A 14,019-nucleotide genomic window follows, 5' to 3' on the forward strand; every position below is an offset into this window, starting at 1 on the left:
TTGGAAAGGAAATGTAGGGGGAAAAACACGTGCAGGCAAACTGTACACTATACATTATTCCAACATTGTTCAACGAGTTTGTTATTTGTTATTCAATACATGTGCATATGTAAATACTACACAATTCAAAGTCATAATCGTCATAAAGCCGAGCATGTAGCACAGTACCAAGCGCAAGCAGTGAAATTACAGACAAGCTATTATGAATGCATTCACCAAAATTGGACACGCAAGATTTTTTTTTTAATGCAGACGAGACAGCAGTGACACTCTTTGGCATCAAAATTTCCCAGCATGCCATTCTACCGACTGAGAACGTCAATTGTCCACTTATGAGACTTATTCAAATATGATGCTCATGACAGAAATTCCGATTCAAGTCTAACAAAACATATCTTTTTAAAAACAGTGTCAACTTCATAAAGAATACATGAATATATACATTACATGATACTTACTAAGTACTCATTGGCTCATTACTGAAGCGTACCTTTACACATTTCAGTGAGAACTGTGTGCTCATAAGCACAAAATCTCTTTGACTCAATTTGTATGAGTGCGCTCCAAAGGAAATAAAGACATCAGGAATAACAACAGCACATAGCAGAAAATAATATGACAATGCAAGTCACCATGTGCCTTGTGAGTGGAACGTGTTACAATGATTTTTGCTTCAAAAAGGCACGACTGACATACATGGAAAATATACATCAATAATTTAATCTAGTTCTCACATTGGTACGGACAGTAGAATTAAAGGCACCCACGACATTACAAAAACGGGCCAATGAATGTCAAATAACACGGCGTTATTCAATCAGTCAAATGGGCAACAGAGTCCTTTCTATATGCTATGGGGGCTATCATTCGTTTAACACCAAGGAAGGCCCGAGCCGAGATTGCGACCCGGAGCATCAGAACCGTAGGGCGGAGGCTGGCTCACCCATTGCGAGGTGAGCCGTCTAAAACCAATTTGAGTCAATGACAATCCTGCAAGTGTAGAACGCAGTTTTGAGGGAGCAAGCTAATGATGGCTGAAAGCAAGCGGGACAACCTCTGAGAGCCTTTTGGGGGGGTTTACAGCGGAGGCTTTGCATTTCGACAAACATCAATTCGATGCGGGTTTCATAACTGGCAAAGAGCGGCTGTCCAAGGAATAGGCGACTTGAATTTCACAATCGCTCGCTCGCCATTGGAGCAGAAAGACAACTGGCGACCGACGGGTCACAAGAACATTTCAAGAAGTGCTGGAATCCAAAAGTCCATCGGATTTGCATTGCTTTGCTTCCACACAGAGCTCGGAAATCATTTGAAGCGCGTCGTTTGAGAATCAAAGGCAAGCAGCTTCCAAAGCAAAACGGTGACACAACCAAAGCATTTTGGTTTCCCTTTAAGTGTAAGGAGCAATTGGATTCCAAAGGCACTAAGAGAAGACTGATGAAAAGTACAGCAGATCAAGTGTGCACTTGCTCATGTCGTCGTCTTCCTCGGAGCTGGCCGCAGTTTTCAGCATGAAACAAAGCAGGCAGCAGGGTGAGCTTCCTAATATGGATGAAGGGTCCCCCCAGCGCTGGCTGGAAAAGTCAGTCGGCGGAGCGTCGGCGAGACCACGAGCTGGCTCTCGTTGGCCGCCTCCAGGTCGTTGAGCTCCACGCAGGTCAGCCCGCCATGCGACACGGAGCGCCTGGCATGCCGCTGAAGCCCCTCGCCCCTCTCCCAGCAGGTGGACCCGGCACTAGTGCTGGGCACCATGCCGTTGCCGCCGGCCGCTGCGCTCGGCACCGCGGCTGCGATTTCGTCGGTGGGCGAGCGGCCGATGCTGCCGTCCACTTGCGCCCGGATCTCCGGGGACACAGAGAGCTGGTATTGCGGCACGGGGCCGCCGCCCCCATCGCACTTGGGGTAGAGGAAGGTCTTCATCCGCCCTTTGCCCTTGACGTTGACGGTGCCGCGGTAGTCAAAGTCAAAGCCCATGGCGCTCAGAGCGCAGTAGCTCTCCTCACTGACCTGGACGCGGCACTCCACGCCGGTGGTGTCCATGCGAGAGGCGATGTTGACCGTGTCCCCCCAGATGTCGTAGAGGAGCTTGGTGGTGCCAATGACCCCGGCGGTGAGCGGCCCGTGGTTGAAGCCCACGCGCAACTTGAAGCCGAAACCCAGCATGTTCTTGTTGAAGTCGTCCACCACCCGCATCATTTCCAGGGCAAACTCAAAGAGGGCGTGCAGGTGAGCGCCAGGGTGGCCGGCGCAGCGCTGAGCATTGAGGCCCGCCGCAGCCATGTAGGTGGCGCCGATGGTCTTGATTTTCTCAATGTCAGCGAAGGCGGGCGTCCGCAGCAGCTCGTCAAAGTCGCCAATCAGCTCGTTGAGGACGCGGTAGCACTCCTTGCCGCCTTCGTAGCTCTCCTCGTAGAAGTCGCCAAAGTTGACGACGCTGGCGAAGATGACGCCCACGTTGTCATGGTTCTTGGAGTAGCTCTGCATGACCTTCAGCTGCTCGGCCACGTGGACGGGGATGATGTTGCACAGCAGCCAGTCAGCCTGGTCCCTCATGTTCTGTATCTTGATGCGGTGCTGGTCGGCCTCCACGTTGCCATGGTAATGCAGACGGTAACTCACCTCCGATTCCCGGCTGAGGAACCAGACTAGGAGGAGGAGCAGGAAAAGGGCCACACAGGCTTCGGGGCCCAGCGGGTCCCGGGCCCAGCTGTGTGCGTCCCACTGGAGGCCCGAACTGTTGCTGCCGCCGCTCTTCCTGTCTGACCTGCAGGGTAGGAGAGACCACGCGCAACTTAAGTCTCTTGCGCAACCTCAATTGGAAAATGGCTTGCATGTGCTCTTAGTCTTCTGGTAAAAATGTGAACTGGCAGACTGAGTTTAGATTTTAGCCCGCCCAAATTTCAACTCTGGCCCGTGATGACGTCGATACGTTTCCATTCTGATTGACTGCTCGCAGCAAAACTTGGAGCAGCAAAGGACACACGTATTAGCAGAGGAGGATTGGGAAGAAAACAAAAAACTTACCAGGAGAAAAGATTTGCAGCAACTCTAGAAGAAATAAAACATATACCGTAATTTTCGGACTATAAGTCGCGTTTTTCTTTTTCATAGTTTGGGTGGGGGGGGCGACTTATACTGAAGAGCGACTTATGTGATTTTTTTCACAAATTTTCAAAATTCAAAAAAAAAAAAAAAGTTAAACTGCGATAAACGAACCGCGATGTAGCAAGGGATTACTGTAATTTGAATTTCAAGTGACGTCAGTGGCGCGGCGGTTGTTTACATAAAGGACAAAGATTCGATCACGGGATGACGAAGATGACGAAGGGCCCCACGTACTACCGGCATCATTAGCGGCTTTGTTTGTAAGTGACACGGAGGACGAAGAGTTTGAAGGTTTTAATGATTTGAAGTGACACAGAAGGTTTGAAAAACTATTATGGCTTTTACGCACGCCCGGTCCTACTCCACGGAGCTCTCTTTCACCTCCGTGGATTGAAGTCAGGGGCCTGCGCTCGGCCGGGTGGCTGTCCAGGGACGGTGGATGGGGCTCGGACATAGCTTTTACGCACGCCCGGTCCTACTCTACGGAGCTCTCTTTCACCTTCGTGGATGGAAGTCAGGGGCCGGCGCTCGGCCGGGTGGCTGTCCGGGGACGGTGGATGGGGCTCGGACATGGCTTTTACGCACGCCCGGTCCTATTCTATGGAGCTCTCTTCCATCTCCGTGGCTGGAAGTGCCACCTCCGGGTATGGAAGTCCACACCGCCACACACCTGGAAGTCGACGCCGGTGCTTGGGGCCGTGTGGTGGTGAACTATTTATGTTATAGTTATTTGATATATTTTATTTCGTATAGCAACTTGGATATGTTTTTATCGTTACAGTTCAGTAGTTGTTGGCTCGTTGAACTCTTGTTTTGTTAAATAAAGAGACGTTTACCAAACCCACGTCTTTCCTTGTACTTTGTTAACGCTATATACTAGTTCTGTGGAATAACGACGAGGCTGACGTCAGGGCGCACGCACGGCATTGTTGACAAAGGACGAGGAATTTGATCGATGGATTTAATGATTTGGAGTGACACAGATGGTTTAATAATATTGTTGTTTATATGATAGTTATTTGATATATACTTTATATATCGTTATGTGGGTCTGTGGAATATTTAGACGTCAGCGGCGCGGCGCATACGCGGCATCGTTTCCATAAAGGACGATCGATGGATTTAATGAATTGGAGTGACACAGATGGTTTTATAAATGTGTTATTTATGTAATAGTTATTTGAATAACTCTGAATGTTACGTCAGGCCCGTTCTCAGCTCTTCGTTTGCGTTTTTGTCACGTTAGCATACCTATCGTTTAGCCTGTTGTTGCTCGTTCATGTCTGTTCTTGGTGTTGGATTTTGTCAAATAAATTTCCCCCAAAATGCGACTTGTACTCCGGAGCGACTTATATATATATTTTTCACGTTATTGTGCATTTTATGGCTCATGCGACCTATATTCCGGAGCGACTTTTAGTCCGAAAATTACGGTATACAAATCACAAAGTCGAATGTTGGTTATTGCAGAGCTGCGATATTATGTTCATTTTTCCTAGTGTAGTATGTATATAGTAACAGTATATCAGTAACACGGCACAAAACCTCGGCCGATTTTTCTCTCCGTTGTCAATTTGAGCAAATACTAAAGCATAAAGTCAGTCAATTCAAATCTAGAATTCAAATCTTTCTTTTGTCAGTTCATTCGATACGCTTTTTTGATTGGGCTTGTCCGATTTTATTCTGCCAACGGCCGGTAACGTGCTCCTACCTGCAGGGAGACGTGAAGAGCAGCGAAAGAAGTGCCAGTCCAACTAAGGTGGCTAAACTGGAGCGCATCCAGTAGCTGAGCGGGCAAGCATTGCAGAACTGAACGATGGCAATGAGGAAAGCGCAGCAGATGAACTGTAAGAGAGGGGAGAGGGACACGGCAAAGCAAAAGAGGCAAGTATTATCGGGCATCGTTGCAAGCGCCCAGTCTGGCGCCCCACCTGAAGGGAGCCATCACAGGTGACGTGTGAGAAGACGGCCAGCGCGGGCAGCGACACTGTGACGGCGCCGATGAAGTGACGCGCCATCCAGCCCGACGCCGCTTCCGTCAGCGTCCGCGTGCACTTGGCCGCGGCATCCGGCCAGAAGGCCACACTGGGGGCGGTGGTTGGGGGGTTAGGGTATGGTCACAGTAACTCACTGTGGTCTTCATCCGTCAGTCTGCGAGCATTTGGAGCGCTTGCTTCAGTGACCTCATGGCACTTCACTCACCGTACTGCAAAGATGAGAGCCGAGGCCTGCAGCAAGGCAGCCACGGTGGTCACGATCACAGCCGGCGTGGGTAGACTCAGCCCGGTGACCATGGGGCGAAGGAAGCAGGCCAGCGACAAAGCCAGAAACACAGACGAGCATAGCAGCGCGTCCAGGAAGGAACCAAAGGTGGGGCTGGCGAAGGTCCGCACCGACGCTCGGGCCACCACCTGCGATGCCCAAAACGGCAGCGAGTCTGCAGATGCTCAAAGTGCACTTCTGTCGTCGACCAGCAGAGGGTACCGCAGCCTCACACTAAAATTGCCAGCGCCCAAATTGTTTATTGCCTCACCAGTGGCGACCCACCAACCTCACCAGCTCAATCTGCGGTCGACAATTCTTGAGCATGTTAGTGTGCCACTCCCGGGCCAACAGCTCAGCGGTCCCAACCCGGTGACACCAGGACGAGCGTGGTGGCGCAACAAACGCACCTCCTTTCGGTAGCTGAACCGGTAGGCCGATTCCAGGCTCTTATCCAGGAAAGCCAGGCCCAGCTTGTGAATGGGCGGTCTGTAGAAATAGTCCTTCATCAGGCTGTCAAAGAAGGAGCAAACTGCAAATTATCTGCAGTTTGCCAAGTGTTGATTCTGGAGGGCCATCCTCACCTGTCCCCTTTGATGACGTCCACAAAGTGGGCGTCGCTTCTCTCCCGGAAGTTCTTGGAGCGTAGCGGAATGAGCGTCGAGTGGTCCATGCCCAGAGCCCCTCCGGCCCACGTCTTCTTCTCCTCCTGCAGCATCTGGCGCAACGACGTTTGGCTGTTGTTGAGAGCTTCCGGCCGGGGACCCAGCAGGCCGTTGCGAACCTTCGCCGGGGCAACCTTCAAAGGTCCCCGGGTAAGAGACGGCGGGCAGGTCCGCTTCGCAATAAATGGGCCGAGGAACCGGCGGCATCACCTTGCCATTGCCGGTCTCACGTTCTTTCCTGCAGCCCGGCGGCTTCACGTCGCCTTCCTCCGGTACCCGCTCCTCCCCAAAACTGCAGGATGGGCACGGGGGCTGCAGGGGAGGGGAGCAAGCGTGCGTGCCAAATCTTTTTATTTGCATTTGGGGGGCTGCCGACCTAACGGTAAAACGCCGCTGCCGTTTTGGTTAGCAATGAGCCCGGTGTTGAGTGAAGCGCAACGTCTCTGAGTGCACAAAACGACTTTAGAAGCCAGGACATAAGCGGCCATCGCGGCAAACAAAGCCAGGATGCAAGCGGCCATCGAGGTCTGGCGTGCGTAACGCACCATGAAAGCCTCGGCAACGCCCACATGAGCAAAAGCAAATCCATGACTATCACAAGTGTACACGCACGTGGCTTCAGCAGGCAAAGACAAACAAATAATCCAACATAACAGATGGGCTCTTCTACCTTCTGAGCCACTCACCGGGGGAAGGCCGGAGGCTCCGTCAGGGGGAGGCGCCCCCTGCGAGCAGCACCTCGAGTTGGAGCAGCTACAAAGAGGGGGCTTGTCCCATTTCCTTCCGGAAATCAGGTAGGTCCTCAGGCCTAGAAAGAGAGATTTGGAAGAGCCACAAAGGCAGCGTTTGGCCTCCCGCTTTAGGCTCTCATTTTGCTCGGAATAAGTGCAAACGCGATTGTAAGCACTTCAACATCGCAGCAACGATGCCAAGTCAAGCGTCAATTAACAAGATTTACAAAGGAGGAACAGAAATTTGGCAGATTTGGCAAGACTTTCTACGCCAACCAAGCCATGATGCGGCGTGCCGAGAGCTTTGCTTTTCCAAGCACGTCCCAAGGACACAAAGCGGGAGTTGGACGAGCCCTGCCATTGCCATCGTTTGGTTTGACGGCCTAGCTTGTGCTGAATGCAAACTTGCGCTGGCAAGCATTTCAAACGCTCCAAGGAGGGATCAAATGGCGGCCTCTGTGTTTTATCCACGCACAGCCATCCACCCTGACCTCCTCCTCGGGCGGACTTTCTGGCAGAATCTCAATTGCTTGATTTTCTCATTCTTGAGATCCGACCACGTACAATTGTAATTCGAGTGAGAGTGTTTTTTTCCCCCTCAGAATACGTTTGAGGCATACCAAGAAACACCCTGCTCCGACGAGGCCGTGGCTTCAGTATGGCCGTGCGCCGGCGGGCAACATCCCAAAAAGTCACTCCGCTTATTCGCTAAATCTCGTTTGCCTTTCCCGCTTGAGTCATCTGAATGCCAACAAACCCCGGGACATGTCACAGAGAAAAGCGAGAGGGCCAAGGGCTTCAAAGGCAAACAACAAAATGAGGCATGGCAGAGAGCACGCTTTGCAAGCACTGTCCGTCACTTGAGCCATGCTTGCCGGGTGCACAGGCAGGCTTCCCGGGCCGGCTGCACCCCTGTCGTCTCCCCTCATTCATAATTCAGGCACACTTCCTGCCATGCACACTAATGAGTCACTGCAGCCACAATCATTGCTCTCGCCAGGGTGGGAGTGCAGAATGGGTGAGTGGGCGCTGGCCTTCTGTCACCCCGAGAACGAGGGCTAGCCATCACCATCAGTAACATTTTCGACATCCTCGCTCACAAAAGGAGGAAAGCTTGGGCGATATCCAGCCAGTATCTTTAAGGGTGCCAGGTGAGCACGGCCAACTAAAACGCCGCCAGCCTTGAGAGAACCTCATTGCAGACATAGATGCAATGGCCGGCCGGGAACTCGCTCAAGACGGGACAGTGCCACAAACGGGCCTCAGTTCAGGGTCCCCGCTGACAAAAACTTTGCACTCACCTTTCAGCTGAGCTGCCACCACGCCCGCTCCGATCCTTTGGTCGACGCGTCCATCTTCACGGGGGTAGCGCTCGTCCAGAAAGTCGGCTGTGGCTTGCGACAGGTGGACCTTGCCGGCCACGCCCAGCTGCTCCATCAAGTTGGCCAGGTTGACGTCATTGGACCAGACGTCAAACTTGAAGCGTTTCATGCCGAGGATGCCGCAAAGGACGGTACCGGTGTGGACGCCAACCCTCATGTTGACCATCTCCCTCTTCTCCCGGCAGAAGGTTTCGATGGCCCTGATCATGCCCAGGCCCATTTCCACGCAGCAGTAGGCATGGTCAGGCCTGGGCTCGGGACATCCGGCCACGCAGTAGTAGCAGTCCCCCAGCGTGCTGATCTTCTCGCAGCCGCTCAGCTCACACAGCTGATCAAAACGTCCAAACAAGTCGTTGAGAAGGCCCACCAGGGCGTGTGCCGACTTGTTGGCTGACATTTTAGTAAAGCCCACGATGTCGGCAAAGAGGATGCTGACGGGCTCCATCCTTTTCATGTTGAAGGGTCTGAAGATGATCTGACCTCGGGGGATGGAGGCCTTCTTGCCTTTGTCGCCCTTGGGACTGGAAATGACGGTGGCCGCCCTGCTGGCGGAGGCGCCTGTGTCCTCATCACCCTGCTTCATCAGTTCGTCCGCCACCGTTCTGGGCATGACCGAGTGGATCATTCGCTCCTTCAAGGCTTTCTCTACCTCCAGGTCCTTGCCGTGCATGATGGCTTGCCCCACCTTCAGGAAGGTGCTGCGTGAGCGCACCTCGGACATGACAAACAGGTGAACGCCCACGGCGTGGGCGCACAGGTGGAGCAGAGCTTTGGCCGGTGCCAACCAACAAAGCCTTTCCATGTCTTTGTCGGGGGCCAAGCTCAATGCGCCCCCTTGAGTGCAGGTGAGGTGGAACCACCCCAGAGTCTCAAAACAGAGCGAGTAGAGGAGCCCCAGTAGGACGGAGGCAAAGAGGCGCACGCGGAGGACGCTGTAGAGCAGCAGCAGAACCTGAACACAGAGAGAGAAGGTGCCAACAGGTGAGACACAGGCGGAGCGGGTGCGACCGCCCGTCTCCAGGCAGGAGAGGTTGTGCTTAGGCCCGCCGACGCCAACCGCGTCCAAGCGCTCTCCCAAGCCCGTCGTCTGGATTTGAGGGACCAGGGTCAGCCCCAGGGTGACGACAATGAGCAGCAGGGAGGCTCTATCGTAGCAGCGCGAGTAGACCTTGGTGAAGGTGAGCAGTAGGAGGAGGAGGCAGAAGAGGAGAAAGGACGTAGTGGGGAATAGAAAGGCCGTCCTGTTGCAGCGGGACGGGTTGGCAGCAAAGTAGAAGCCCCAGAGGGCGGCGGTGGCCGACAGGTAGAAGAGCACGTAGCGGAAGCGCCGTCTCGTCTGAGGGAAACACCGTTCTCGGCATGCTTCCTCCAAGATGGACGAGTCGAATTTCGGGTCCCAGAAGTGACTGGCGGACCTCTCGAAGAGCTGGGGCACTCTCTTCTGCGACCGGAAGCTCTTGACCAACGTCTTCTTGACTGACGACTCGCCAGAGCTGCTGCAGCTGGACGAGATGCTGTACTTGCAGCGTTTGGATCCTGCCGCATGGCCTCGAACCGGCGGCCCACCTTCGTGCTTGTGTCTGCCGACACCGAGCCTCACCGAGACACCCTCGCCACTCGAGTGGCAGCTCGCCTCTGTGCTGCGAGGCAGCAGCTGTTGACGTTGGGGGGATGCCATGTTGCGATCGCCGAATCACACCTTTCGTGAGGGGGGAAACACCCAAAGCCCGGGAAGGCACGCTATGGCCAAACTAATGATTGTTCCAGCTCTTTGTGGCCAAAAGCCAGAGTGGGAACAAAGGGAAGCTCAGTTAGCAGTGGAGGACTCAGGGAAACTTCAACTGACCGGAGCACCGCCACTGACCATTGCTTGACATCAGTATTCGCGGTCGTCCGTCGCTTTTGACGCAATGCACACTTCATCCTCCGCAGGCTGGATTAATCCTTAAAGCGTCTTCAACCGTGATTTGAGGACAGGTTCCAAAATGCAAACCCTGCAAAAGAAAGTCATTGACTTGATACATTGGTTGAGCTCCAGTTCGCTGACGCAAGGCAATGTTTTAGCCCTTCCAAAATGATTTCAACAGGATCTTGGAGACTAAACAGATTATGCCTGCGTGCTCATTTCTGTTTCATAATGTCAACAAGAGACAAAATACTTACTTTTTGGCCAGTCTACTGCAAATGCCATGCAAACGATACCAACGGTGTCCTGCTTGGAAAAAACAAAATACGTAATCCAATGCATCGTCGGATCGGCCCATCATCCCTTAAATTTGGTTTCGTGGGAAATGGCAGACGGCGAAGAAAACCGTGGAGGGCAAATCAAAAGGTCCCCGCGGTCTCTCCCGACCACGCCACAGTCCCGCAGGTCAAAACGGCACGGCACCGCCTTCGTCCGCCCACTTGCATTGAATTTGAAAGAGGTGCTCCGCCAATACCTGCAGTTCCACACGAAATTAGAGGACAGCTTCAAATCAAAAACCCTGCCTCCTCCGCTGCGAGACGGGATTGTCTTTTCGCTGTTTGATGCACACATCCAACCCGTCTTAACAGCAGCGACACCTGTGAAAGACATGCTGAGCGTTTCTTCCCGGCCGAAAGCATCTCCATCGTGTCTGTGCGCACGCGCGCACGCGTGTGTGGCGGCTCGACTTGACGGCGTTTGTGTGTGAGACAAAGCGGACGAGGACGCGAACTTGTTTCACTTCCGACTCTGCCTTTCAAGCTAAAACGGTGATTCAGTCTAGGCAAAAAACCAAAAATGCCCCTCACTTCCGATCATTTTCGTCAAATTAAAACTTCGCACAGCAAGGCGCCAAGTGGACGACGCATTGAAAGCCAGTCGGTGGTACTGTATTCAAACACTTGTGCTTTCTTTTTGCCTTGCTGGCTCGTTAAGTTATGAAATGACAAGAACATATTCTGTTAGCATTCGTGGTCCGGGTCTTTTTCTTCTTCTTCATTTCACAGTCGTGGCATCGGTGACCAGTTTGAAATGGTCGATAGCGCTACCCACGGGATTGGGGTAGGGTACCAACTGCACAGGTGTCAAGTTGTAGGCTTGGGTAGGTCATTGAAAGTACGTACACATCAGAGGCGATTGCTCTAAGACTGCAAGGGAAGCTCAACTTCACCTAAAATGTCAAAAAATAAGTGATCAAATATATACATATCCATATACATTTGTACATGTCATTGACTAAATATGCGCTACAACGCGCTAAACATTTGTTCAGAATCAGCTTCTTATCACTGGTAACGACGCGGCTTTCCTCTCACTCTCGCAGCTGCACAGTGCTATAAACCAGTGGTCCCCAACCTTTTTTGCACCACGGACCGGTTACGTGTCAGAAATATTTTCGCGGACCGGCCTTTATATAAATAAATATATTTATATATTTATTATTTAAATATTTATATATATAAATAGGATGAAATAAAATGATACGACTGGCATAAAAACAAATATAAACCACATAAAAATAAAACGTTGAATTAGTGGGAGCACCGAGCTCTTTTGTCAGAAATGAGCCGTTCCCATCTAGGCGTAATCGGAGACAATGACACCCGAAGTGGCTAAGGTTTGTCTTTAAATGCAGGATGCTTGGTCTCCATGTGCCGAAGCAGGTTTGAAGGCTTCATTGCCTCGTTAGCTAGCCTTTCGCCACATATGCGGAGTGCACTTGGCGCGTCAGAGTCACCTGTGGCGATAAATCCATATTTTAAGTAGGACTCCAGAAATGTTCTTTTAAATGCAGCTTTCCTTTTCTTAGAAGTCGTAGCCTCTTCTTCTTCAGTGTCCTCATTGGACGTTTTTCCCTTTCCGAAGAAGCTTTCCAAACTTCTCTGTTTCTTGCTCATTTTTGCTTGCCTCGCGGGCTTGACTGTGGTGACATGTCACGTGACCGAGACGAGCGCCCTGTGTCAAGAGTCCTTATTTTTCAGATGCACCGACAGATGTAATTGGGAGAGATTCGCCAAATTTTTTATATTTTTCAAAATAAATTCTTACTCATTTTTGCTAGCTTTGCGGGCTCGACTGGGGAAACATGTCACGTGACCGGGACGAGCGTCTTAACCTGAATGAATTGATCGTCAATGGAAAAAAAAAAAAAATACTTTATTTTATTTTATTTTTTTTTTTTCCTGTGCGGCTCCGCGGCCCGGTACCAAGTGACCCACGGACCGGTACCGGTCCGCGGCCCGGTGGTTGGGGACCACTGCTATAAACAGTGTAGACCAGTGGTTCTTAACCTTGTTGGAGGTACCGAACCCACCCAGTTTCATATGCCCATTCACCGTACCCCTCTTAAGTAAAAAATAAATTTATTTATTTTTCAAATTCAAGACCTAGATGTTTTTTACTGGTGCACAAAATGAGTCGTGCATGAACATCACCTTGTTGAAAGAACAAAACCAACACAATGCATGAACTCACAACAAATTACATACCTGCAAATCAGTGCGACTTCTGCTGTTGCCTTTGCGAGACCAGTTCAGATATGCGTCATCACGAATTTACGCGATAAATCAGGTGTGTTCGGACCTCCGCAGTGGAGGCTCTGCCGAACCCCTGAGACCAACTCACCGAACCCCTAGGGTTCGATCGAACCCAGATTAAGAACCACTGGATGCCGCATCCACCAAGTTCAATAGGGAAGCAAAAAGTGCAGCGAAACGAGACGAGTCATTGGATAAATAAATGCTGTCCCGGCCATCGGACGCCCATCGGGAACACTTTTTAATTTTAATTCTGTTCAGAGTTGCACAATATTTTCTTTGTTAAAAACTGAAATTGAGCTTCTATTTCTGGTGGGTTCTTTTTGTAACTGGTTCCATTTGGGGACTGACTTCTGTCACTCTTTCTGACTTCTATCGCAGTTTCTGTCCTTACCGAGCAGTAGGTAAATAAACCGACACATTTTATGATGGAGGCTGAAATTGAGCTTCCCCTCCTTGAAAGACCAGCATCCGCCACTGGACTACACACGTAGTGTATATTGAAGGATATCCAGTCATCGGTTTTGATTTGGGATTGTGAACAATATTGTCATTTTTTATGCATGCAATTTGTCAAAGAAACTATTAGAGCCGGCTGTCCATAAAGAGCTCGCTACGTTCTACAACTGGCCCACTATTTACATTATCAGGAATCATATGTGTGGCGTAAATTCAGCTCTGTCTTCTTTTTCTGATTTTGGGCGAGAAGTGGGAGGAGCCATCCTGAACTGTCGCTGGCATAGATATGTGATCAAGGACACGTTATTATCCCTATTGTTAGGGTAGTGTTCACTCTAACTTATTTTGCAAGAACCACACTGGAGACAAGTTAGTCGTTTCAGACACCTGCAGGCGGAGAGTTCACTCGTCGCTGTGCTTACAGCGATGGTCGAATGAAGTCTGAAGTCAGGCCTCATCAGGTGCATATTTATTGAGAAGAAACACAGTGGGGTTGAAAGTGGGGGTGTTGGAACACAGGATGGGGTGAAGCCGGTCCCCTGCTGATCAAAGCATAGCAGGGGGCCTTTTACGACTTTGTGGAAACAAAGCAACTTTGATTGCTTCCTCTGCAGCTAGTCAATCAGGTGAAATAGGTAAATTATTACAGGTTACATTCCAACATAATCATACGATGAAGATATTCTGCAAACCCTAACATATCCCCCCTGTTTTATCATATGAGTATGTCAAACCCAATCAATCAAACACAAGAAAGAAAATACAATGACAGCAATAATTTCCAGTGAAGACGAGGCATTTCCCTCAATGCTCCAGTCCAAATTTTGTGTGCAACTGAAAAACCTGCGGCCAGATTAAAATGCAGGAAAAGAGTTACACGGCCCCTTTGCCTTAGGCGACCAGAATGTTATC

The 14,019-nt window shown here is 50.9% G+C and overlaps 1 protein-coding gene across 2 annotated transcripts; it reads right to left on the reverse strand.

Annotated features, from left to right (window-relative positions):
* Positions 1–235: 235 nt before the first annotated feature.
* On the reverse strand, positions 236–10,860 carry LOC119126085 (adenylate cyclase type 9-like). 2 transcript variants are annotated; one of them, XM_037257125.1, is made up of 10 exons: positions 10,309–10,860; positions 8,065–10,139; positions 6,719–6,840; positions 6,243–6,344; positions 5,952–6,085; positions 5,778–5,880; positions 5,308–5,516; positions 5,037–5,190; positions 4,817–4,950; positions 236–2,764 (listed from the first exon to the last, which is right to left on the reverse strand). In XM_037257125.1, the coding sequence occupies exons 2-10, from the start codon at positions 9,821–9,823 to the stop codon at positions 1,543–1,545; spliced, it is 3,939 nt and encodes a 1,312-aa protein (XP_037113020.1). In that variant the 5' UTR covers positions 9,824–10,139; positions 10,309–10,860; the 3' UTR covers positions 236–1,542. The 2 variants fall into 2 exon arrangements, with proteins under 2 accessions (XP_037113020.1, XP_037113019.1); XM_037257124.1 differs by having other exon boundaries at positions 5,952–6,166; positions 10,309–10,859.
* Positions 10,861–14,019: the final 3,159 nt, after the last annotated feature.

This window comes from Syngnathus acus, chromosome 8, assembly GCF_901709675.1.
Source record: "Syngnathus acus chromosome 8, fSynAcu1.2, whole genome shotgun sequence".
Lineage (NCBI taxonomy): Eukaryota > Metazoa > Chordata > Actinopteri > Syngnathiformes > Syngnathidae > Syngnathus > Syngnathus acus.

Coding starts and splice junctions, on each gene's coding strand:
- LOC119126085 (XM_037257124.1), bottom strand. CDS start 9,823: ATGGCATCCCCCCAACGTCAACAGCTGCTGCCTCGCAGCACAGAGGCG. Junction 6,841..8,064: donor GGTGGCAGCTCAGCTGAAAG/GTGAGTGCAAAG, acceptor CTCTCTTTCTAG/GCCTGAGGACCTACCTGATT. Junction 5,517..5,777: donor GGTTCAGCTACCGAAAGGAG/GTGCGTTTGTTG, acceptor TGGGCATCGCAG/GTGGTGGCCCGAGCGTCGGT.